The sequence below is a fragment of the Oncorhynchus mykiss genome, chromosome 4 (genome assembly GCF_057628025.1).
Source record: "Oncorhynchus mykiss isolate SJ-2025 chromosome 4, ASM5762802v1, whole genome shotgun sequence".
Classification (NCBI taxonomy): domain Eukaryota; kingdom Metazoa; phylum Chordata; class Actinopteri; order Salmoniformes; family Salmonidae; genus Oncorhynchus; species Oncorhynchus mykiss.
Window position 1 is genome coordinate 92,244,687 of NC_143025.1, and position 27,563 is coordinate 92,272,249.

The 27,563-nt window shown below is 45.0% G+C and overlaps 1 protein-coding gene across 1 annotated transcript; it reads right to left on the reverse strand.

Moving 5' to 3' along the window:
- Positions 1 to 1,238: 1,238 nt before the first annotated feature.
- On the reverse strand, positions 1,239 to 27,345 carry tdh (L-threonine dehydrogenase). Its single transcript, XM_036976396.2, has 9 exons — positions 27,106 to 27,345; positions 20,832 to 21,027; positions 18,455 to 18,497; positions 13,749 to 13,819; positions 8,093 to 8,242; positions 7,596 to 7,768; positions 7,288 to 7,378; positions 5,855 to 6,124; positions 1,239 to 5,349 (listed from the first exon to the last, which is right to left on the reverse strand). The coding sequence occupies exons 2-9, from the start codon at positions 21,013 to 21,015 to the stop codon at positions 5,210 to 5,212; spliced, it is 1,122 nt and encodes a 373-aa protein (XP_036832291.1). The 5' UTR covers positions 21,016 to 21,027; positions 27,106 to 27,345; the 3' UTR covers positions 1,239 to 5,209.
- Between the last annotated feature and the right edge of the window lie 218 nt (positions 27,346 to 27,563).

Below are 27,563 nucleotides of genomic sequence, written 5' to 3' on the forward strand. Positions count from 1 at the left end.
AGGTCTACTACACCTGTTGTATTCGGCGCACGTGACAAATAAACTTTGATTTAAAGATATAATCCACGAGCTGACAAGGTAAACATCTGTCGCTCTGCCCCTGAACAAGGCAGTTTAACCTGCTGTTCCTAGACCTTCATTATAAAATAAGAATTTGTTCTTAACTGACTTGCCTGGTCAAATAAAGGTAATTAAAAAATTTAAAAAAAAACATAAGACATGAGGGAGGATTAGGGTTGTGTAATTTATTTGGAGGGATTTGGCCCCCTGGAGTATTTACAAATACAACCCCCCCCCCATTTGTTTTTACACTGCTGCTGCTCGCTGTCTAATATCTATGCATAGTCACTTTACAAATGACCTCGACTAACCTGTACCCCCCCCCCCCCCCTCGCACGTACCCCCTGTATATATCCTCATTACTAACCTGTTAGGAAGTATTTCACTTTAAGGTCTACCTACACCTGTTGTTGGTAGAGGTAGCTGGTAGTCGAGGTAGCTGGTACTCGAGGGTAGACGGTAGAATATTATTCTCTCGTAAATTAGGTACAATTTAATGAAATGCTTAAAAAAAAAAGGCCAATTAGAATGTTCAGCATGTGTGGAAATCCTAAAAACCCCTCTGCTCAACTTAAGCCTAATGCCTCATCGCAAATGTTATTATGGCGTTATTACAAAGGGTATTTCTCTTCCACAGTAAATTTACAACGAGTCAAATTGCGTCATGGTGCACGGATTTATTTACAGAAAATGATGGTGTCTGCGAATAGTGTGTTTGCTGGGAGGGGGGGGGGGGGGGGTGCTATCATAAAACAGCCCCGGATTTCTTCATCTGGTCCCGACCTTCACCGGTATCATGTTTAGCTGAGCTGACATCGTTCAGGTCAATAAAGGTGACGTCATTAAAGAGCATTATGCAAAGTTGTCATACAACATCGGCACAATGAACACAACGATTATCTAACCCAGTCTTGGTGGCTTTATTTTTTCCATCTTCTCAAATTCTGATCAAAATAGCCCCGTTTTGATTTCAGGACATCGTAATGGAGAACAGGTGTAGATGATTTGGCTCCGAGGATGTTGACGGTCTGCCAGAGATAATAACCCCGCGTTTGACAAGAGAACCCACTTTCACCCTTTTTTGTCGGTTCAACCCAATCCAAAAACGCAGTAGCTACCCAGTCTTGGGTGGCCAAACCAAATTGTAATCAAATAAATACCTCGTGATTCCAGTGAAGTAATGAATTCATAGATATTTTAATATGCATCAAACCTTTAAAAAAAGGCATGAGGAGTTGGATTACATTTTGTACTGAACACACGTTATAAACAAAGCCTTATAAAAACACCTCCGGTAGTAATGTGGCTTTACTAATACTGCCTTATAACACTTCTTGTCATGTCAAAGCTGGAAACGCACAGGAAACTTAGGAAGATAGTTTTTTTAAATCATTGTATCAGTGAGGAGGCAGAATAACAATATATAGAAACAGAACGAGGCACAAAATAAGAGAAACAATGACTGAGATAGTTGAGAGAGAAAATAAAAAGAGTCTTTAATGACAAAAGGAGATTTTGTGATTGAAAGAACACACATTTGTTCCAACTTTCACATAGAAAAGATGCATTCACACTGCACCTTAACTCGGGGCTAAGAGCCTCGTCAGGCCTGGGCTATGGGAGATTTTAGCCCAGGCCTAAGCGCCTCGTCAGGCCTGGGCTATGGGAGATTTTAGCCCAGGCGAATATTCGCCCAGGGCTAGCCGGGCCCTGTTCCGGAGCAGGGTTAGAGCCGACTTTTCAGGGCCCCAGAAACACGGTGCCAAAATAGCCAGTGACCAAAACGGGTCAAGAACAACGCATAGAATCTTTACTGTCCAATCACAAAAGCTGCACATTCACTTAACTTACATACGCTTGTGATGCGTTCTGCCATTTTAATAAATACATTTATACTATTTCATCCTTCTATCAGAGGACAAAAATAAAAACTAAAAATAAATAAAAACAATACTTTCATCTATGCAAAAAACATTTGGTTTCTAAGGCTAATAAAAATAATAATACAATTGGTTGCTCTACCGGCTGGCTAACTTCTTCTCACTTAGCTAGCCAACCGAAGCCACAAACTCTACAGCTGGAAGGGCATCAAGCTCTTCCCTCTGTTTTCATATTAGACATGTACTTGGATTATGGCTATCCATGACAATAAAATATTGTTGCATGATTTCGCCTGGATCAGAAAAGTTGATGTCTCGTCTGTGCACAGAATTCTCTGTACAGGGGCGCGCGAGATCGCATTTCAAAATGCGATCCGCCTGCCTGACCCCCCGAGGTCAGGCAGGCGGACAGCGAGGTTTAAACAAGTCATCACTAAAAGCTTGTGTGAACCGTGAAGACAGGATAAGCTAGTCCAGGTCTTGCTGCTTTTTATTTTATGTTGCTCTGTCTGTATGCTGCGTCTTGCTCGTCCTATGCTGCTATTGTCTAGATTGTAATTGTTTTTAATAACCTGCCCAGGGACTGCGGTTGAAAATTAGCCGGCTGGCTAAAACCGGCACTTTTACTGAAACGTTGATTAATGTGCACTGTCCCTGTAAAAAATAAAATAAAATAAAACTCAAACTCAGGGGTCAGTCTTAGCCTGGGGCTAAGATCACTGCAGTGGGAAAAAGCTTATAGCATTGGATTCATTAACAACAATAGCATCTGAAAAGAAAAACATAACCAGCAGAAATGTATTTTATATATAACATCCACAACACTCACCCCTTTGAAGAACAGAGTTAGAGGGTGAAAACGGGCATCCCCGACGCCTAAATTACCAACTAAAGCAAACCGTCCATACTTAACCAGTCAAACTGTGCATCCCAAATGGGACCCTATTGGCACTATAGGGGAATAGAGAATATGGGAAAATAAGGAACAGGGCGCCACTATGTAGGGCATAGGGTGCCATCATATAGGGCATAGGGTGCCATCATATAGGGAATAGGGTGCCACCATATAGGGAACAGGGTGCCATCATATAGGGAATAGGGTGCCACCATATAGGGAATAGGGTGCCACCATATAGGCAACAGGGTGCCATCATATAGGGAATAGGGTGCCATCATATAGGGAATAGGGCGCCATCATATAGGGAATAGGGCGCCACCATATAGGGAATAGGGTGCCACCATATAGGCAACAGGGTGCCATCATATAGGGAATAGGGCGCCATCATATAGGGAATAGGGTGCCACCATATAGGGAATAGGGTGCCACCATATAGGGAATAGGGCGCCATCATATAGGGAATAGGGTGCCACCATATAGGGAATAGGGTGCCACCATATAGGGAATAGGGCGCCATCATATAGGGAATAGGGTGCCACCATATAGGGAATAGGGTGCCATCATATAGGGAATAGGGTGCCATTTGAGATACAACCAAAGGATTCCAGAGGAACGGAGGTCTATTCATTCACACTTTACATACAAGTGCCAGAAACACATGGAGTCACCATGACTCCCAGTCAGTGGTTCCCAGTCAGTGGTCCCCAGCAGACAGAGTACATAAAATAATGTAGAATCAGTGGGCAGAGAACAACTTGTACTCAATGTGTTCCTCCACACCTCAATGTATGTTTGATGATTTTTTTAAAAAGGGTTTAAAATAATTTTCCTCTCATACTCTAAAGTGCATCAAACACAACGCTTATATTAAATAAACCTCTTCAATCTAAAACTTGTGTGATTATGACTGTAAATGTAGGACCTTTGAAACCTGAATTCCCAGCTTTTGGCTAAATACTTCTACAACAGTGAACCCCTTTGCAATAGCTTTACGTACATAGAAGGTGACCTTTATAACATCAGCTCTCCCACAGAGAGAAGAAGGATTCTTTAGATTGACCAATGCGCCATTCTTTTGTTTGTTTGCCTGTTAAAATGTTAAATCATGATTTATAGCCACGCGAGTCAACCCCACGGAGTCAACCCCACGGAGTCAACCCCACGGAGTCAACCGCACGGAGTCAACCCCACGGAGTCAACCCCACGGAGTCAACCGCACGGAGTCAACCCCACGGAGTCAACCGCACGGAGTCAACCCCACGGAGTCAACCGCACGGAGTCAACCCCACGGAGTCAACCCCACGGAGTCAACCCCACGGAGTCAACCGCACGGAGTCAACCCCACGGAGTCAACCCCACGGAGTCAACCCCACGGAGTCAACCCCACGGAGCCAACCCCACGGAGCCAACCCCACGGAGTCAACCCCACGGAGTCAACCGCACGGAGTCAACCGCACGGAGTCAACCCCACGGAGTCAACCGCACGGAGTCAACCCCACGGAGTCAACCCCACGGAGTCAACCCCACGGAGTCAACCCCACGGAGTCAACCGCACGGAGTCAACCCCACGGAGTCAACCCCACGGAGTCAACCCCACGGAGTCAACCCCACGGAGCCAACCCCACGGAGCCAACCCCACGGAGCCAACCCTATGGAGTCAACCCCATGGAGTCAATTTATGGAGTCAACCCCTCCAATGTTTTATCTCAACATGTTCTCAGACCCTGTGTTCCAACCTCTCCTCCTTCCTGAGAGGGAGGGAGGGAGGGAGAGAAGGAGGGGAATCGGCCCGCTACTTCTCACACGACCACGTTCTAGTAACTTGTTCAGACAGACACCGAGACAGAGACACCGACAGACAGACACCGACAGACAGACACAGTCAGACCCCGAGACAGTCAGACCCCGAGACAGACACACAGACCCCGAGACAGACACACAGACCCCGAGACAGACACACAGACCCCGAGACAGACACACAGACCCAGAGACAGACACACAGACCCAGAGACAGACACACAGACCCAGAGACAGACACACAGACCCAGAGACAGACACACAGACCCAGAGACACACAGACCCCGAGACACACAGACCCCGAGACACACAGACCCCGAGACAGACACACAGACCCAGAGACACACAGACCCAGAGACACACAGACCCAAAGACACACAGACAGATTGAGAGCCCTTCCAAATGACAGAGAAAACGACTATTTACACACCACGTGTCTCCCTCCTATAAAACAACAGTCTTTACAGTATGTACAAAGAAACACTGCTCCAGCATCACGCCACCCAGCATCACGTCACCCAGCATCACCCCACCCAGCATCACGCCACCCAGCATCACGCCACCTCTGGCCCCCTCAGTTAGCCTTTGCGATGCGCGAGTCTGAGCCGATGTAGTTGAGCATGGTCTGGACGAGCTCCGGGAGGTCGTAGTCGTGTTTCCAGCCCCAGTCGTTCCGCGCGTTAGAGTCGTCAAAGTTCATTGGCCAGCTGTCGGCTGTAAAGGGAGAGAAGAGGGGGGACATCGTCAATGTCTTTGACACTTTTGGGGGGTTTTTTGTCGGTCAAATTGTCACAAGACTTTGTTGTTGTTCGTTTCTACATTAAAACTTAAAACATCAAAATCTTAAAATGCATGTAAGTTTGGAGAATCTCAATGACGAGGCCTCGTGTGGCACATTTAGACTGGTCTTCCTCGTTCATTGATCCTTGATCTCAGATGGTATCATCCACCAGTATTATAGTTGCTAATTCCCAGCTTTTCAAGAAATCCCCGGGTTAGAGGATTCCCGGAATCAGAAGGGAATCTTCCCGGAATCAGTAGGGAATCTTCCCGGAATCAGTAGGGAATCTTCCCAGACTCAGTAGGGAATCTTCCCAGACTCAGTAGGGAATCTTCCCAGAATCAGTAGGGAATCTTCCCACTGGATTTTTCAGGAAAACATTAGGAATTTTGCAACTCCAAACCAGGATAAATAAAAGCATCAATAAAATGATCTTACCGATGGCCTGTCTGACTTGGTCGATGTCGTAGGTGACCTCCAGGTCCGGCAGCTGTTTCTGGACCTCCTGAGCCAGCTCTTCAGGGGAAAAGCTCATGGCGTTGATGTTATAGGTCCTCATGGAGAGTGTGTCTGCGGGCGCTTCCATCATCTCCACGGTGGCACGCAGACAGTCGTCGATGTACATCATGGGCAGCCGCGTGTCTGGCTTCAGGTTGCACTCAAACTTCCCCGTCTTTACAGCGTCGTGAAAGATGGCTACCGCGTAGTCTGGAGAAAGGGAGGCAGGAGATAGATGTGTTTACATCACACCGTCTCACTACAGAAACAGGAGACAGACTAGTGTCCTGGTACATCAAGCTGTCTCACTACAGAAACAGGAGACAGACTAGTGTCCTGGTACATCAAGCTGTCTCACTACAGAAACAGGAGATAGACTAGTGTCCTGTCCAGGGAGTGTCCTGTACATCAAGCTGTCTCACTACAGAAACAGGGGATTCAGGAAATTGTGTCCTGGACAAGGCTAACTCCCTTCAGTTACAGACGCCACCTCATCAGCCCCAAAGTGAGGGAACGCCATTGGATAACCAGGCATGGGGTGAGGGGTGTGTCATAAAGGGGAGGGGTTGAGACATAGGTAATACTGCTACAGTATTACCTAATGTCTTAGCATTGTCACCCTGTAGCAGCATTACCTAATGTTTTAGCATTGTCACCCTGTAGCAGCATTACCTAGCATTATCACCCTGTAGCAGCATTACCTAATGTCTTAGAATTAACACCCTGTAGCAGCATTACCTAATGTCTTAGCATTGTCACCCTGTAGCAGCATTACCTAGCATTATCACCCTGTAGCAGCATTACCTAATGTCTTAGCATTATCACCCTGTAGCCGCATTACCTAGTGTCTTAGCATTATCACCCTGTAGCAGCATTACCTAATGTCTTAGCATTATCACCCTGTAGCAGCATTACCTAATGTCTTAGCATTGTCACCATGTAGCAGCATTACCTAGCATTATCACCCTGTAGCAGCATTACCTAGTGTCTTAGCATTGTCACCCTGTAGCAGCATTACCTAATGTCTTAGCATTATCACCCTGTAGCAGCATTACCTAATGTCTTAGCATTGTCACCCTGGCAAAAAAGGCCATAAGCACAAGGACCATGTTCTGTTGTTACATAACCCCAATGACATGTTGAAGTCAGGAGGCAGAACACAAATAGAGTTACGATAGTGAAGGGACTGGTGTTACGCTATGTGTGTGTGTGGGAGGACAGAGGTGTGTGTGTGTGTGTGTGTGTGTGTGAGAGAGAGTGTGTGTAGGAGGACAGAGGTGTGTGTGTGTGTGAGAGAGAGAGAGAGAGAGAGAGAGTGTGTGAGGGAGGACAGGTGCGTAGGTGTTCTGCTACAGTGCGTGTCTCTAACTCACCTGTCGTTCCTCCTCCAGGCTGCGAGTCAGCAGAGATGATGCCTGGGTAGCGCAGACAGCGGAAGTCAAGGCCGTAGCGGTGGTGGTAGTACTGTTGGAGGGAAGACGGCCAATAAGGGTTCGGATGTTTCACTTATAGCGACGTTACAAACCAATGATTTCAGACGACTGAAGGGGTCAAATTCACCAGGTCAGATTCCTGAGTAGCCAGGGGCAGTGTGGCTTGAGGCTGAATGCTCATTGTCAATTGATCCCCATTTTATATTTTGTATTTCTTACAATATTGTATATATATTTTTATCTCTCACCTCTCCCATGAGCTCTGCGTGGACTTTGGAGACCCCATAGATGGTTCTGGGTCTCTGGACACAGAGGTCAGGGGTCGGGTTCCGGGGAGAGGTGGGCCCGAAAGCTCCGATGGTGCTGGGGACGAACAGACGCAGTCCGTGCTCCGCTGCAATGTCCAGGACGTTGTGGAGCCCTGACGAACAGGAAGTTCACAATTACTCCCCGTGGACACCTTCCAGGGCTTGGTTATAAACAAATATATATAAAAACAACTGGTGTGTTGTGGAGACCTGACGAACAGGAAGTTCACAATTACTCCCCGTGGACACCTTCCAGGCTTGGTTATAAACAAATATATATAAAAACAACTGGTGTGTTGTGGAGACCTGACGAACAGGAAGTTCACAATTACTCCCCGTGGACACCTTCCAGGCTTGGTTATAAACAAATATATATAAAACAACTGGTGTGTTGTGGATCTAAGTTGAGCCAAGATGGCGGATTCTCTATGGCTCACCAGTGATGTTGACGTCCCGTGCCAGAGCGACATTGGACTCTCCCACGGCACTGAGCAGGGCACTGTAATGAACCAACCAGGTGATGCGGTTGTTGACAACGATCTCACGAAGGTTTTTATAGTCCAGGATGTCAGAGTAGATGAAGGGTCCTGGAGGGGGAGGGGAGGGGGGGGTAAAACAGGAAATAAAACATTAAAACCTGCAACAGGTTCTCTCTCCGCCAACAAGAGGGGTGCGAACAGTTTGTGTCATGAACAGTGCTTGTTACCATAGAAATAGACATGGCGCGTGCATGTGGGAAGGGGGGGGGGGTCCCCAAATATTGGAACGGGGGGGATGGGGGGGGGGGGGGGGGGGTCTGAGTGAAAGAGTTTGGGAACCCCTGGTTTAGGGTTTCTAGCCATTCTTCCATTTAGCTCATCGGCAGCTACAGTATTATCTAGGGTGTCCAAAAGGCGCTTTTGGTGATGAAATTACACTTCCTTATGTTATTAAATACATTTTACTAAAGACAAAACATGATTCTTCATGTTATGAATCATTCAGTGGGGTCATTCTCTTAACATGATATTTATATACATTTATAAATATTTTTTTTTAAAGTCAGATTTCATTAACGTAATAATACATCACATAATAAGCACGGAGATCCGTCGACAGAACGATGCCGCTTTCTCGCAGCGTCTTTTTAGGATTGTTCAAGTCCCCCCCCAAAAAATCCAAATGAACACGACACGAGCTGAATTAAAAGGCTTGAGGAACACTCAGTGCTCGTTGACATTTCAGAGATACGCTTGGTTAACAGGGCTCGAGACAGTATTCTCGGTTAACAGGGCTCGAGACAGTATTCTCGGTTAACAGGGCTCGAGACAGTATTCTCGGTTAACAGGGCCCGAGACCGTATTCTCGGTTAACAGGGCTCTAGACAGTATTCTCGGTTAACAGGGCTCTAGACAGTATTCTCGGTTAACAGGGCTCTAGACAGTATTCTCGGTTAACAGGGCTCTAGACCGTATTCTCGGTTAACAGGGCTCGAGACAGTATTCTCGGTTAACAGGGCTCGAGACAGTATTCTCGGTTAACAGGGCTCGAGACAGTATTCTCGGTTAACAGGGCCCGAGACCGTATTCTCGGTTAACAGGGCTCTAGACAGTATTCTCGGTTAACAGGGCTCTAGACAGTATTCTCGGTTAACAGGGCTCTAGACAGTATTCTCGGTTAACAGGGCTCTAGACAGTATTCTCAGTTAACAGGGCTCTAGACAGTATTCTCGGTTAACAGGGCTCGAGACAGTATTCTCGGTTAACAGGGCCCGAGACCGTATTCTCGGTTAACAGGGCTCTAGACAGTATTCTCGGTTAACAGGGCTCGAGACAGTATTCTCGGTTAACAGGGCCCGAGACCGTATTCTCGGTTAACAGGGCTCTAGACAGTATTCTCGGTTAACAGGGCTCGAGACAGTATTCTCAGTTAACAGGGCTCTAGACAGTATTCTCGGTTAACAGGGCTCTAGACAGTATTCTCGGTTAACAGGGCTCTAGACAGTATTCTCGGTTAACAGGGCTCTAGACAGTATTCTCGGTTAACAGGGCTCTAGACCGTATTCTCGGTTAACAGGGCTCTAGACCGTATTCTCGGTTAACAGGGCTCTAGACAGTATTCTCGGTTAACAGGGCTCTAGACAGTATTCTCGGGTTAACAGGGCTCTAGACAGTATTCTCGGTTAACAGGGCTCTAGACAGTATTCTCGGTTAACAGGGCTCTAGACAGTATTCTCGGGTTAACAGGGCTCTAGACAGTACTCTCGGTTAACAGGGCTCTAGACTGTATTCTCGGTTAACAGGGCTCTAGACAGTATTCTCGGGTTAACAGGGCTCTAGACAGTATTCTCGGTTAACAGGGCTCTGGACAGTATTCTCGGTTAACAGGGCTCTAGACAGTATTCTCGGTTAACAGGGAACGAGACAGTATTCTCGGTTAACAGGGCTCTAGACAGTATTCTCGGTTAACAGGGCTCTAGACAGTATTCTCGGTTAACAGGGCTCTAGACCGTATTCTCGGTTAACAGGGCTCTAGACCGTATTCTCGGTTAACAGGGCTCTAGACAGTATTCTCGGTTAAAAGGGCTCTAGACAGTATTCTCGGTTAACAGGGCTATAGACAGTATTCTCGGTTAACAGGGCTCTAGACCGTATTCTCGGTTAACAGGGCTCTAGACAGTATTCTCGGTTAACAGGGCTCTAGACCGTATTCTCGGTTAACAGGGCTCTAGACCGTATTCTCGGTTCTCAGATCGGTAGATAGATAACACCAGTCTACTTCAGTAGGACAGCAGTAAACCAGGTGGCTCAGATCGGTAGATAGATAACACCAGTCTACTTCAGTAGGACAGCAGTAAACCAGGTGGCTCAGATCGGTAGATAGATAACACCAGTCTACTTCAGTAGGACAGCAGTAAACCAGGTGGCTCAGATCGGTAGATAGATAACACCAGTCTACTTCAGTAGGACAGCAGTAAACCAGGTGGCTCAGATCGGTAGATAGATAACACCAGTCTACTTCAGTAGGACAGCAGTAAACCAGGTGGCTCAGATCGGTAGATAGATAACACCAGTCTACTTCAGTAGGACAGCAGTAAACCAGGTGGCTCAGATCGGTAGATAGATAACACCAGTCTACTTCAGTAGGACAGCAGTAAACCAGGTGGCTCAGATCGGTAGATAGATAACACCAGTCTCCTTCAGTAGGACAGCAGTAAACCAGGTGGCTCAGATCGGTAGATAGATAACAGTCTACTTCAGTAGGACAGCAGTAAATCAGGTGGCTCAGATCGGTAGATAGATAACACCAGTCTACTTCAGTAGGACAGCAGTAAACCAGGTGGCTCCGATCGGTAGATAGATAACACCAGTCTACTTCAGTAGGACAGCAGTAAACCAGGAGGCTCAGATCGGTAGATAGATAACACCAGTCTACTTCAGTAGGACAGCAGTAAACCAGGTGGCTCAGATCGTTAGATAGATAACACCAGTCTACTTCAGTAGGACAGCAGTAAACCAGGTGGCTCAGATCGGTAGATAGATAACAGTCTACTTCAGTAGGACAGCAGTAAACCAGGTGGCTCAGATCGGTAGATAGATAACACCAGTCTACTTCAGTAGGACAGCAGTAAACCAGGAGGCTCAGATCGGTAGATAGATAACACCAGTCTACTTCAGTAGGACATCAGTAAACCAGGAGGCTCAGATCGGTAGATAGATAACACCAGTCTACTTCAGTAGGACAGCAGTAAACCAGGTGGCTCAGATCGTTAGATAGATAACACCAGTCTACTTCAGTAGGACAGCAGTAAACTAGGAGGCTCAGATCGGTAGATAGATGACACCAGTCTACTTCAGTAGGACAGCAGTAAACCAGGAGGCTCAGATCGGTAGATAGATAACACCAGTCTACTTCAGTAGGACAGCAGTAAACCAGGAGGCTCAGATCGGTAGATAGATAACACCAGTCTACTTCAGTAGGACAGCAGTAAACCAGGTGGCTCAGATCGGTAGATAGATAACACCAGTCTACTTCAGTAGGACAGCAGTAAACCAGGTGGCTCAGATCGGTAGATAGATAACACCAGTCTACTTCAGTAGGACAGCAGTAAACCAGGTGGCTCAGATCGGTAGATAGATAACACCAGTCTACTTCAGTAGGACAGCAGTAAACCAGGTGGCTCAGATCGGTAGATAGATAACACCAGTCTACTTCAGTAGGACAGCAGTAAACCAGGTGGCTCAGATCGTTAGATAGATAACACCAGTCTACTTCAGTAGGACAGCAGTAAACCAGGTGGCTCAGATCGGTAGATAGATAACACCAGTCTACTTCAGTAGGACAGCAGTAAACCAGGTGGCTCAGATCGGTAGATAGATAACACCAGTCTACTTCAGTAGGACAGCAGTAAACCAGGTGGCTCAGATCGGTAGATAGATAACACCAGTCTACTGCATAAAGCCTGAAGTCTCACCTCATATTCAGAACAGACCAATGGAGTAATACTCTAAAGAGCATAGGATGGAGGGAACATCCTGGAAAGCTCAGGACCTGGAGCCGTATGTGTCAAGTAGGGTTGAATGGCGGGAACCCGGTTACCGAGATTTACCGCCCAAAACCACTCGGTATTCCCCCCCCATTGATAAATAACTGCGAGAAACCGGTGAATTACAATAAATTATTTAAATGAAGAGCGTAGTGTGAAATGGAAAGTGACAGACGGCCCACCTCAGGGCTGGGCGGGGGGGGGGGGGGGGGGGGGGTGGGACAGACGGCCCACCTCAGGGCAGGGGGGGAAAGACGGCCCACCTCAGGGCTGGGGGGGGGACGGACAGACGGGGACAGACGGCTCACCTCAGGGCGGGGGAAGACGGCCCACCTCAGGGCGGGGGCAGACGGCCCACCTCAGGGCAGGGGGGGGACGGGGACAGACGGCCCACCTCAGACGCATTTCCGCATTTTTTAAACCAATCGACTATTCGAAGTGGGATGCAGGAGCCAATAGAACTCCTGGGTAGTTTCAAAGAAGACCGATCAAATCCAGACATATTTATATGCTTTCTAATGCTTTTTTAAATGACACTTCCGGATTTGACGGGGAAAACCGGGTTACCCGGGAGACACGCATTTCATTCTCGGGATGGAACATCTGTAAAAAATACCGGGAAAATATTCACCCCTAGTGTCAAGTGTGTCAGAGTAGGAGCGCTGATCTAGGATCAGGTCCTCCCATCTCCATGTAATCTGATTCATTATGATCTAGGATCAGGTCCTCCCCTCTCCATGTAATCTGATTCATTATGATCTAGGATCAGGTCCCACCTGTCCATGTAATCTGATTCATTATGATCTAGGATCAGGTCCCCCTCTCCATGTAATCTGATTCATTATGATCTAGGATCAGGTCCCCCTCTCCATGTAATCTGATTCATTATGATCTAGGATCAGGTCCTCCCCTCTCCATGTAATCTGATTCATTATGATCTAGGATCCTCTCCATGTAATCAGATTCACTATGATCTAGGATCAGGTCCTCCCCTCTCCATGTAATCTGATTCATTATGATCTAGGATCAGGTCCTCCCCTCTCCATGTAATCTGATTCATTATGATCTAGGATCAGGTCCTCCCCTCTCCATGTAATCTGATTCATTATGATCTAGGATCAGGTCCCCCTCTCCATGTAATCTGATTCATTATGATCTAGGATCAGGTCCCCCTCTCCATGTAATCTGATTCATTATGATCTAGGATCCTCTCCATGTAATCAGATTCACTATGATCTAGGATCAGGTCCTCCCCTCTCCATGTAATCTGATTCATTATGATCTAAAAGACTAAACTGATCCTAAATCACTCCTATGGTGAGATGTTTGATACATGGGCCAATGGCCTTGTGGTCAGGTCAGAGATGTTTGACACATGGGCCAATGGCCTTGTGGTCCGATCAGAGATGCTTGATACATGGGCCAATGGCCTTGTGGTCAGGTCAGAGATGCTTGATGCATGGGCCAATGGCCTTGTGGTCAGGTCAGAGATGTTGGATACATGGGCCAATGGCCTTGTGGTCCGGTCAGAGATGTTATTTTGTGTCTACATGTTTTGTATCACTCACCGCTGTGAAAGATGTGACTTGGAGGCTTCCTGATGTCCGACAGGATCACGTTGTTGTTTCCGAACCGCTTCCTGTGAAACAGGATGTTACATTTAAACACGGGAAGACGAAGCTTGACTAAAACACCCCCCCCCCCCCCCCCCCCTGTTGAGTACAGGGTTACCACAAGTGCTATGAATAATGTTCCCTCGTTTTTTTTGGCACAGAGCAAATATCAGGTCTGCTGAGGGCAAACATGAATGTTGTTCAAATTCAGTGCAACTTCCAGCTTGCCTTTAATGTGAACACTGAGGTTGTATCCACTTTAAGTTACAGTTTCAACTAGGCATGCACGATATATAAAAAAATTATAAAAAAAAAAAAGTTTAAAAATTTTAAAAAAGTAATAAAAAAAATTAAATAATTTAAATTAAAAAAATAAAATAGGTGAACATATCGGAATCGGACGATATTAGCTAAAAAATGCGAACATCGGTGTCGGCACGATGTCAAAGCGTAATGACGTCATGTGATATTTTACACCACACGTGCAACACAGCGTTCCTAACCTGCGCCCACAACGTCTGCTGCGTGGATCGAGCAGTCAACAAGTCCAGCAGTCATTTGAAAAAGAGTAAGAACATTTCAGCGAGACGACTCAAAAAAGGCGAAATCCGATTAACGCCAAGATAATGGAATTCATTGCCCTTGACAATCAACCGTTCTCTGTCGTGGGTGATGTTGGCTTTTCGCACCAGTACACACTACCAAGTGGGCCATTTTTCAGATGTTGCCCTACAGGAGTTACACAGTAATAGCGTCACTGCTTTTAGCTTCACGACATACTATGGAACGCCGTTTGGGTCTTTGCGCGTCTTAAAAGAGACGTCAAATAATAAATAATATTAATAAATAAGCTTTTAAAAGTCAAATAACACATTATATAATGTTGTGTGTTCTACATTTGCACGTGCAAGCCAAGCGCCACCACTACTATCAGTAGCACTGTCAAAGCTGTACAAGAAAAGTCTGTAAACAAGCAACCACAGGCCACGAACGACTAATTTGTTCGACAGCAACTTCTAGGGTAGCTAGCTTTAGCTTGGTACCTAGCTAGCACCAATACAACCATTCCTGAAAACAATGACCGGTAGAACCTGCAGTCATTTTCACTATTCTTAGCAATGATTTAGGAATCCTTGTGAGTAAGTATTAGCTAGGTAGTCACTTGTGGTTCGCCTACTGAAATTGAACTTCAGTTCATGAAAATAAATAGCTAGCCAGCTACTTAACCCTGTTGCCCAAAGTTAACGTTATAAGCAGCCAGCTAGCTTCATCTGGCTAGCGAGGCACGACCGGACCGGGTTATGTGTTGTGAAGCTAGCCACAATAAGGATTAGGCACAATTGTGGAATTTGCGGTTTGCCTTCACATAGATGGGTCTCAACCACCAATAATCAAAATAAGAACTGTCTTATAAATTAGGGTTATTTTAGATGATGACACCTAGCTATATATTTAGCTAGCTAGCTAACTATAGCTACTGAAACAGATTGTCATGCTGCTATGTTTTTTGGGGAAGAACATTGTTTGCATCCATGAGCTAGCTAGCTAGCTAGCTTTATGACCAGCACTGTAGGTGCGCGAGACAACTTTACCAGCATACGTATCGATGAACTGTTGTGACGTATGAAATACGAGTGATATAGTGCAATCAATGTGTAATAACGTGTAATAACTACGTAAAAAATTAATGAAAGTGTTAAATTATTATGTGACGTGCAGTCGTATTCAGGTCCTGATTGGTCAACAAGTATATTTTTTGACACGCAAAGACCCAAACGGCTTCCTGGTTGAGAATGAAACAGATGAACAACGAAACAGCACAGCAAGTAAGTGAAAGAAATAGGTTTTGATTATGTTTTACTGGTAATGGGGACACACGTAAATGCCAACAAAATAACTTTTTGGTCAGTGTGGTGTGTAACCTTTATTTAATTAGGCAAGTCAGTGAAGAACAAATTCTTATTTTCAATGACGGCCTACCGGGGAACAGTCGGTTAACTGCCTTGTTCAAGGGAAGAACGACAGATTTTTTACCTTGTCAGCTTGGGGATTCGATCTTGCAACCTTTTGGTTACTAGTCCAACCACTAGGCTACCTGCTCTACCTGCTTACTAGCTCTAACCACTAGACTACCTGCCGCCTCTACACTCTAACCACTAGGCTACCTGTGCTAGTTAGTGAGTTATTAGCCCAGTTATATATAATTTGTAGTCAGCAATAGGGGAGTGATTGCTTCCTACAAGAACACAAAACGTGTACATTTCTAGACATCTTTGAAAAGAGAGTCAGGTAAAGAGCTTTTTTTTGTCTTAAAGGGGCAGTGTTGTATTCTGAGACAGGCTTGACTAAGCCCTGTAGCCAATAGGCAAAGGGGTAGTATAATTTGTCTGATTATATGTAATAATGGTATGGGAATAATAATTTATTTGATTTTGTAAAGTGGTTTCTTGCATTAAACAACATTTTTTTTCCCCCCTCAAAAGGTCTCATGGAATGTAGGTCTACATTGAACACCCCACATTGGCAGCTACTGTAGTCTGAATGATAGAACAGCTGTTTCCATGTTAAAATGTTATGGGATGCATTTTCTCCATTGTTGTTGATGGTAGGCCTCGCTGGTAGGCCTCTCTGGTAGGCCTCTCTGGTAGGCCTCGCTGGTAGGCCTCGCTGGTAGGCCTCGCTGGTAGGCCTCGCTGGTAGGCCTCGCTGGTAGGCCTCTCTGGTAGGCCTCTATTGTGATCAAATAGCCACAGTAGCCTACTTTGCCACTGTTAAAACTATGCACCGACATGACATTTTTTGACCGATATTCTCCTTGCCAAAAAAACCCGATACCGATAACCAGTATTTACAACTTTAGCGGCCTTTTAAGCATTCTAGTTAAATAATTAACACACACACACACGGACGCAGTGGTCTAAGGCACTGCATCTCAGTGCAAGAGGCGTCACTACAGTCCCTGGTTCGAATCCAGACTGTATCACATCCGGGCCGTGATTGGGAGTCCCATAGGGCGGCGCACAATTAGCCCAGCGTCATCCGGGTTTGGCCGTCATTGTAAATAAGAATTTGCTCTTAACTGACTTGCCTAGTTAACTAAAGGTTAAATAAAGGGCATGCAGCTCTTGCTTTGATCTCAAAACAACCTGCATCTACTCATGACCACTCATGCTGTAAACACGGTCCAGTTCAAAGTAAATGTGTAGAATAAAGGTCGAGTCGTGCGCAAATAGAATCCTACTCCGATGCATTCTGCCTAGTTCATTTTGTTTCGGGTATGTTGCATTGAAAGTGGCTAATATATTGGCGTTTGATCACAATTGCCACAGTAAAAGTGAAACGTTGACAGTGTTAACTAAACAGGGGAAACCTCAAGAACAGTTGAATGAAGTTTAATCTCCTGCTTTTTCTCCTTGGGCTGATAGTGCCTCTGTGCAGCTTAGAGGAAACATTGGCACTGAAGCCTTTCTGTATGCTATATAAAGCTTTTTGCAAATTGTTGTTTGTTTTAAGTGGTACCTAGATTATATAGTGTTGGGGATGCCACTCTGAAAATATAGCTTACCAAGCTACCAATTACTTCACACTGGAAGAAGTTAAGCTACACATAAGAAAAATATAGTTTTCTTTACAGAAGTTACTTTTGAAAAAGTAGTTCACTCCACCCAAACTACTCAATGAAAAAGTATCATGTGTAAACATCTGAAATGTCAGAGTACAAATTGGTAGAACGGACGGATCACTCTGGAGTCAAGATGTCGAACATACTTGTCATTTTAAACCACAAAAAAGTGAGAATTAGGCAGATCTGATGCTGAAAAAGAAAGGATATTCTAGCCTAGCAGTAGTGTGTAGTTCCATTAGTTAGCTACACCGCTACATGGTAAAACAGTAGTGTGTAGTTCCAGTAGTTAGCTACACCGCTACATGGTAAAACAGTAGTGTGTAGTTCCAGTAGTTAGCTACACCGCTACATGGTAAAACAGTAGTGTGTAGTTCCAGTAGTTAGCTACACCGCTACATGGTAAAACAGTAGTGTGTAGTTCCAGTAGTTAGCTACACCGCTACATGGTAAAACAGTAGTGTGTAGTTCCAGTAGTTAGCTACACCGCTACATGGTAAAACAGTAGTGTGTAGTTCCAGTAGTTAGCTACACCGCTACATGGTAAAACAGTAGTGTGTAGTTCCAGTAGTTAGCTACACCGCTACATGGTAAAACAGTAGTGTGTAGTTCCAGTAGTTAGCTACACCGCTACATGGTAAAACAGTAGTGTGTAGTTCCAGTAGTTAGCTACACCGCTACATGGTAAAACAGTAGTGTGTAGTTCCAGTAGTTAGCTACACCGCTACACCGCTACATGGTAAAACAGTAGTGTGCAGTTCCAGTAGTTAGCCACATCGCTACATGGTAAAACAGTAATTAAATACTGAAAAAAAAAGACCAATATTTCAATTTAGTTTAACTACCACCAAGCTACTGCAAAATGTAGTTCAATTACTAATCAAACTACATATAGTTCACTACTCCCCAACACTGATTATGTCCTAATAAGAAGCATCCAAAAATGGTCCTAAACGAATGTATTCCATTTAAATGTTAAGCAGCAACACTTAGAGAGAAGAAATGCTTGTCTTTCTACAACAGAACACACTGCTCTTACCTCAACATTGTAGCCAGCCCTACGCCCAACTGTCCAAGGCCACCTGAGAGAGAGAGAGAGAGAGAGAGAGAGAGAGAGAGAGAGAGAGAGAAGAGAAAGAGAGAGAAGAGAGAAAGAGAGAGAGAGAGAGAGAGAGAGAGAGAGAGAGAGAGAGAGAGAGGAGAGAAGAGAGAGAGGAGAGAAGAGAGAGAAAAAGAGAGAAAGAGAGAAAGAGAGAGAAAGAGAGAGAGAGAGAGAAGAGAAAACATACAGTGCAACATTAAAAAGAGGTGGAGAAAAAAACCCATTAAAACAATGCATTCGGAAAGTATTCAGACCCATTGACTTTTCCACATGTTGTTACGTTAAAGCTTTATTCTAAAATGGATTAAATAGTTTCCCCCCCCCCTCGTCAATCTACACACAATACGCCATAATGACATCACAATACCCCATAATGACATCACAATACGCCATAATGACATCACAATACCCCATAATGACATCACAATACGCCATAATGACGTCACAATACCCCATAATGACATCACAATACGCCATAATGACATCACAATACGCCATAATGACATCACAATACCCCATAATGACATCACAATACCCCATAATGACATCACAATACGCCATAATGACAAAGCAACAGGTTTTTAGAAATGTTTCCAAATCTATAAAACAAAACACTGAAACATAACATTTACATAAGTATTCAGACTTTTTACTTAGTACTTTGTTGAAACACATTTGGCAGCGATTACAGCCTCGAGTCTTCTTGGGTATTGACGCTACAAGCTTGGCACACCTGTATTTGGGTGGTTTCTCTCATTCTTCTCTGCAATTCCAATCAAGCTCTATCATGTTGGATGTGGAGCGTTACTGCACAGATATTTTCAAGTCTCTCTAGAGATGTTCAAGGCTCTGGCTGGGCCACATAAGGACATCCAGAGACTTGTCCTGAAGCCACTCCTGCGTTATCTTGGTTGTGTGTTTAGGATCGTTGTCCTGTTGGAAGGTGAACCTTCTCCTCAGTCTGAGGTCCTGAGTCCTCTGGAGCAGGTTTTCATCAAGGACCTCTCTGTATTTTGCTCCGTTCATCTTTCCCTCGATCCTGACTAGTCTCCCAGTCCCTGCCGCTGAAAAACATACCCACATCATGATGCTGCCACCACCATGCTTCACCGTAGTAATGGTGACAGGTTTCCTCCAGACGTGACGCTTGGCATTCAGGACAAAGAGTTCAATATCTGTTTCCTCAGACCAGAGAATCTTGTTTCTCATGGTCTGAGAGTCTTTAGGTGCATTTTGTCAAACTCCAAGAGGGCTGTCATTTACCTTTTACTGAGGAGTGGCTTTCGTCTGGCCACTCCACGATAAAGGCCTGATTGGTGGAGTGCTGCAGAGATGGTTGTCCTTCTGGAAGGTTCTCCCATCTCCACAGAGGAACTGGGTTCATGGTCACCTCTATGACCAAGGCCCATCTCCCCTGATTGTTCAGTTTGGCCGGGTGCTCAGCTCTAGGAATAGTCTTTGTGGTTCCACACTTCTTTCATTTAAGAATGATGGAGGCCACTGTATTCTTGAGGTCCTTCAATGCTGCAGAAATGTTTTGGTACCCTTCCCCAGATCTGTGCCTCGATACAATCCTGACCCGGAGCTCTACGGACAATTCCTTCAACCTCATGGCTTGGTTTTTGCTCTGACATGCACCTGTCAACTGTGGGACCTCATATAGACAGGAATGTGCCTTTCCAAATCATATCCAATCAATTGAAATGTACCACCTGAGCTCAATTTTGAGTCTCATAGCAAAGGGTCTGAATACTTTTGTAAATACAATTTTATTTTTAATACATTTGCAAAGAATGTGAGAAGCAGAGTAGCAGAGGGTGTGAAAAGGAGAGGGTCGGGGCCCTCACTACAGTGGTTCTATCCTATTGATCCTGCTTGTGAACACTGTGATGATCCCTTCACACAACAAACCAAGCACTTTATAAATCCAGCCATCTGTTGCTTGGGAGCCTCGTTTAGGTTCACTTAGACAAAGCTTCTTTACCTTAGACAGAGGTCCTATTGTGTGGTATTGAGGTTGTGAGGTTAGGGTTCACTTCCCATAAATAGAGTTATATCCTACTGTGTCTGTTGCTTGAGAATCCTTCTTAATGTTCAGTTAGACAAAGTTCATCTTCTTCAGAGAGAGAGATTGTGTTATTGAGGTTCGTCCCACAGAATACAGCGAGCTGGAGAGTCGTTAGAGAAAGGTTTGTTTCTTCACATAATTTTGAATAGATCCTATTGTGGTAAGTTGTAACTGGGATTCCTCCCCCAGGTGATGATGTCTCTCTGAGCTTTTACCTGATTGAGTGATTCATTGGATTGGTCTTACCTGTGATGAGCACCTTGGGGTGGTCCGTCTCGGAGAAGGACACGGAGTGGAAACTGGCGTCTGAGGTGACCTGGCGAGGTGAGAAGCTGATGGTCCGTACGGCCACTGTGATTGGCTGACAGCCACATCCTGGGCTCAGGAGGGCCTGCTTAGCCACCTTGCTGAATGCTCTGATAAAAGGCATCTTCACAGTCACCTAAAGAAGGAGGAAGAGGACAGTGTAAGGACCCTTCACCTGAATACTTTTCAAATAGGTAGAATGATTTTGTTGTCAAGGACTCAAACTTATGATTCTGTATACATTACCTATAATAATAATAATAATAAATGTCTTCGTTTTTTTCACTACAAGGTTGGTCATTGCCAGCTTGGCTACGTCTAGGCCCAAGACAGGAAGCATTGAGACTTTCTATCGTCGTGGCGACTAAGTGTCAATTATGCAGCAGCTGTGTCTCATGGCAGAGACACACTGTACAGTAGACATCCCCCCGGGGGGACTCAAGAGGTGCCAAGAAATGAGACGTGAAAAGAAGAACGGGACCCACTAAACCCCGGATTGGAATGAATGACGGAGCGCCTCGCTTGCTCAGCAGTTTCGTCGCTTCGTTTGGTCTGCGAAACACAGGCTCTCTCCTAAAAATAATAAAGGTCATTTATCCCCTTTGTAGTACACGTATTATTTATCTTTACCAGAGCCCGGTCAAAAGTATTGCATTGTGGGAATTGGGTGCCATTTTGGGACGAAGCGACACTGTCTGACTACATAAATGACAGACCTGTCCTCATATTACAGTAGCCTAGGCTACCATTCCTGGCACGGTTTATTACAGCGTCTCAGACGTTGCCTAGGCTAACAGTAATTTGAGTAACTTGGAGAGGGGAAGGGAGGAGGGGGGGGGAGGAAAGTTAGAAAATGGATCTCTTCCTAGATGTTATTATTCCTTCATTCTCTCAGTGAAAATAGGCTTTCCGTCATTAAAGAGTTGTCATTCTATACAAATGTATTTTAAAAAAAAATAATAATAATAATGAATTAACACTGATGATGGAACTTACTACACATTGTGTTCTAAGCCCGTTTACTTTTGTGAGCTGGCAATGTGTACACACGTGAGACAGAGCATATTATCAAACAAAAACAACACCCATCATCCATCCATCATCCACCCATCATCCACCATCATCCATCCATCATCCACCATCATCATCCATCCATCATCCACCAATCATCCATCCATCATCCATCCTCCATCCATCATCCATCCATCATCCACCCATCATCCATCCATCATCCACCCATCATCCACCATCATCATCCATCCATCATCATCCATCCATCATCTATCCATCATCCACCATCATCCACCAATCATCCATCCATCATCCATCCATCATCCATCCATCATCCACCCATCATCCACCCATCATCCACCCATCATCCACCCATCATCCACCCATCATCCATCCATCATCCACCCATCATCCACCCATCATCCACCATCATCCACCCATCATCCACCATCATCCACCATCATCCATCCATCATCCACCCATCATCCACCAACATCACGTCTATCATACTGTGTGGACATCCGTCATTCAATCATTCACACGTCTAATTATTGCTCTAAAGAAAAAACATTTACCTTAACGTCGGATAAAGCTTCTGAAAGAAATTAAAAGTGAACTTAAGTAACCTTATGATAGTGTCTCTCTCTCTCCCCCCCTCCCCCCTCCCCCTCGCTCTATTACCCAATCAGGGAACAGAGGAGTTGATATGAGGGTGGATGAAAATAGTGCCAGACAGACAGTCTGTAGCTGAATGGTGACATTAGCTACAAGCTGTTCCAAGGTTTGCCAGGAGCAGCAGATAAGACACATATGAAATGATTTTAGGGCACTGGGTTTAAAATGTTCCCCACTCTCAGAACTGACTTGTACGTGAACTGGGCCATATGAACTAATGTAGGCTGGCGTAGGCCTACTCTATAGGCCCGTAGTCACATGAGTGATGCAGCTATAGTACTGTAAGGTACTGTAATATCACAGCAGTAGGCTAGGCCAGTTCAGCAGTAGACTATACTCCAGGCCTACTGTACTGTTCAGCAGTAGACTATACTCCAGGCCTACTGTACTGTTCAGCAGTAGACTATACTCCGGGCCTGCTGTACTGTTCAGCAGTAGACTATACTCTGGGACTACTGTACTGTACTGTTCAGCAGTAGACTATACTCCAGGCCTACTGTACTGTTCAGCAGTAGACTATACTCCAGGCCTACTGTACTGTTCAGCAGTAGACTATACTCCAGGCCTACTGTACTGTTCAGCAGTAGACTATACTCCAGGCCTACTGTACTGTTCAGCAGTAGACTATACTCCAGGCCTTCTGTACTGTTCAGCAGTAGACTATACTCCAGGCCTACTGTACTGTTCAGCAGTAGACTATACTCCGGGCCTACTGTACTGTTCAGCAGTAGACTATACTCCAGGCCTACTGTACTGTTCAGCAGTAGACTATACTCCAGGCCTACTGTACTGTTCAGCAGTAGACTATACTCCGGGCCTGCTGTACTGTTCAGCAGTAGACTATACTCTGGGACTACTGTACTGTACTGTTCAGCAGTAGACTATACTCCAGGCCTACTGTACTGTTCAGCAGTAGACTATACTCCAGGCCTACTGTACTGTTCAGCAGTAGACTATACTCCAGGCCTACTGTACTGTTCAGCAGTAGACTATACTCCAGGCCTACTGTACTGTTCAGCAGTAGACTATACTCCAGGCCTACTGTACTGTTCAGCAGTAGACTATACTCCAGGCCTACTGTACTGTTCAGCAGTAGACTATACTCCGGGCCTACTGTACTGTTCAGCAGTAGACTATACTCCAGGCCTACTGTACTGTTCAGCAGTAGACTATACTCCAGGCCTACTGTACTGTTCAGCAGTACACTACACTCCGGTCCTACTGTACTGTACTGTTCAGCAGTAGACTATACTCCGGGCCTACTGTACTGTTCAGCAGTAGACTATACTCCAGGCCTACTGTACTGTTCAGCAGTAGACTATACTCCAGGACTACTGTACTGTTCAGCAGTAGACTATACTCTGGGACTACTGTACTGTTCAGCAGTAGACTATACTCCAAGACTACTGTACTGTTCAGCAGTAGACTATACTCCAGGCCTACTGTACTGTTCAGCAGTAGACTATACTCCGGGCCTACTGTACTGTTCAGCAGTAGACTATACTCCAGGCCTACTGTACTGTTCAGCAGTAGACTATACTCCGGGCCTACTGTACTGTTCAGCAGTAGACTATACTCCAGGCCTACTGTACTGTTCAGCAGTAGACTATACTCCAGGCCTACTGTACTGTTCAGCAGTACACTACACTCCGGTCCTACTGTACTGTTCAGCAGTAGACTATACTCCAGGCCTACTGTACTGTTCAGCAGTAGACTATACTCCGGGCCTACTGTACTGTTCAGCAGTAGACTATACTCTGGGACTACTGTACTGTTCAGCAGCAGACTACACTCCAGGCCTACTGTCAGATAAAAAATAATCACGGGCAGTTGTTCATTTATTTTTAGCTTAGTAATTGTTCTTAGCTTATCCAAGTCATTAATCAAATGTATCGAAGGCTGTTCATTTGGTTATGTGTCTGCAATAAATCTTCAAACAGATAGCCATGCAGTCATTGGCCTCAGAGTGATTTTTACGACAGTTACTAACGTATGAAACTGATTTTACACACTGACCCAATTCCTCTTTTAAAAATGAGCTCCCTCGTCAATCACCATGTGTTGAGCCAAAACCAAGAAGATGCGCCAACACACCAAGATGATGAGCCAAAACCAAGATGATGAGCCAAAACCAAGATGATGCGCCAACACACCAAGATGATGCGCCAACACACCAAGATGATGCGCCAACACACCAAGATGATGCGCCAACACACCAAGATGATGCGCCAACACACCAAGATGATGCGCCAACACACCAAGATGATGCGCCAACACACCAAGATGATGCGCCAACACACCAAGATGATGAGCCAAAACCAAGATGATGCGCCAACACACCAAGATGATGAGCCAACACACCAAGATGATGAGCCAAAACCAAGATGATGCGCCAACACACCAAGATGATGCGCCAACACCCCAAGATGATGAGCCAACACCCCAAGATGATGCGCCAACACCCCAATATGATGAGCCAACACCCCCAAGATGATGAGCCAACACCCCCAAGATGATGAGCCAACACCCCCAAGATGATGAGCCAACACCCCCAAGATGATGAGCCAACACCCCCAAGATGATGAGCCAACACCCCAAGATGATGAGCCAACACACCAAGATGATGAGTCAACACACCAAGATGATGAGCCAACACACCAAGATGATGAGCCAACACCCCAAGATGATGAGCCAACACCCCAAGATGATGAGCCAACACCCCAAGATGATGCGCCAAAACCAAGATGATGAGCCAACACCCCAAGATGATGAGCCAACACCCCAAGATGATGAGCCAACACCCCCAAGATGATGAGCCAACACCCCCAAGATGATGAGCCAACACCCCCAAGATGATGAGCCAACACCCCCAAGATGATGAGCCAACACCCCCAAGATGAGCCAACACCCCCAAGATGAGCCAACACCCCCAAGATGATGAGCCAACACCCCCAAGATGATGACCCAACACACCAAGATGATGACCCAACACCAAGATGATGAGCCAACACACCAAGATGATGAGCCAAAACCAAGATGATGAGCCAAAACCAAGATGATGAGCCAACACACCAAGATGATGAGCCAAAACCAAGATGATGAGCCAACACACCAAGATGATGAGCCAACACACCAAGATGATGAGCCAACACACCAAGATGATGAGCCAAAACCAAGATGATGAGCCAACACACCAAGATGATGAGCCAACACACCAAGATGATGAGCCAACACCCCCAAGATGATGAGCCAAAACCAAGATGATGAGCCAACACACCAAGATGATGAGCCAACACACCAAGATGATGAGCCAACACACCAAGATGATGAGCCAAAACCAAGATGATGAGCCAAAACCAAGATGAGCCAACATTGTTTGACTCTCACATCATGTCGTCCTAAACCGCTTACATAATTTCCTTGGGCTCCTCTTAAATGTTTGTTTTAATTTGGCTAGTCCAGTCAGTGGCCTATTTCATCTGGGTGTGGGTGGCATGATATATCAAATTTTAAAAAGTCAGATTCACATGGTGATTGATGAGGGAGCTATTTTTTAAGAATCTGAAATTATATATATATAAATAATTCATTTTAAAACAGGTTGTTGCTCTATCATGTGGCTATTTTAGTACGTCTGCTAAATTATATTACTGCTTTAGCAATCTTGTCTTGGCTATATTCCCGGAGAGATGACAGCTTTTTCGCTCCTCCTCATTCCATATGCTGATCCTCATCATATAACAAGGTTTGTAACCGCAGCACGTCTCTCTCTATAGGCCCAGACAATGCCCGTTTTTTTTTTTTTTTTTTTTGCAGAATCACGATGATGTTCCATTTCTGCCTCTTCCTTAAATCAAAGGGAGCTTCCGGTCCTGTGCCCTAATGTTTCAATTGACCGCGTTGCCTCTTTTATGATGAAATAATTGAATCATCCTACTCGACACAGTTCATTTTAATGTACACGGTGTCCTGGGACCGATTGGAGTGTACATAGTAATATTATATGCCAAAACCTATCCAACCTCTGGTGTACCAAACAAAGGTCAGGAACACGCCACATAATGAATGGATCTAGGCTCAAACACATGGGATTATTCCGTTCTCGTTACATCAGGATATTATACTGGCAGTAGGATCGCGGAGTCTCGCTCTCTTTTTTTGCCACTCTGCAAAGACACGCTAAACGTTGCATTGTAGTACGGTACAACTGTTTTGCACAGCATTTGTAACCACATTTTTAATTAGCTGTTATATCTCCTGTGTGTTTTCCTATTTGCTTAAAATACATGTTGCTCAAAGGATAGGTGTGCCAACAGTAGAATCAATCTGAGTGTATAGGCTATATAACTAGATTGGCGACAGTCTTTAATAAAATACATCCCAATTTGCGTCTGTAATAAATAACTAAATTCTCGCATTAGATAATTCTCCATTCTTCTGCTTCAGACATTTGAGTAAAATCCCGATTCACTTTACAGAAAACATTCGTTTTAACTCAATGAATTCCAATGAATAATGATTTACTCACCAGATAATTAGCTGGGTGATCTTTATAAAACTCGGAAGATACGAGTGTCCCTTGTTTCTTGGCGCCTTGGTTAGTTACAGAGAAAGGATGTTTGTCTTTAATAGCTGGTGAAGCTGACGACACGTTCCGTCTTCTTGAAGGATTGCATCAGCCCCAGACATGAGGGTTATATATCAGCAGGAGCCATCTGGGTTCAACACAACCCGGCTTCCTCTCTGATTGGCAGAGCCTCGGAGGTGTGGTTCCTCTGTCGCATACACGTGGTAACCTATCTTTTTATTTATTTATTTATTTATTATTTAACCTTTATTTAACTAGGCAAGTCAGTTAAGAACAAATTCTTATTTTACAATGACGGCCTACCAAAAGACAAAAGGCCTCATGCCGGGACTGGGGCTCGGATAAAAAAATAAAAAATAAATAAAAAAAATAAAAAAATAAATATATATATATATATA

What these genes read in the sequence shown, in the direction of transcription:
- tdh (XM_036976396.2), bottom strand. Translation starts at nt 21,015, where the DNA reads ATGCCTTTTATCAGAGCATTCAGCAAGGTGGCTAAGCAGGCCCTCCTG. An exon ending in CCCCAAGGTGCTCATCACAG is followed by an intron (nt 18,498 to 20,831) that starts GTAAGACCAATC and finishes TCTCTCTCTCAG; the next exon opens with GTGGCCTTGGACAGTTGGGC. An exon ending in ACGCAGAGCTCATGGGAGAG is followed by an intron (nt 7,379 to 7,595) that starts GTGAGAGATAAA and finishes TCCCTCCAACAG; the next exon opens with TACTACCACCACCGCTACGG.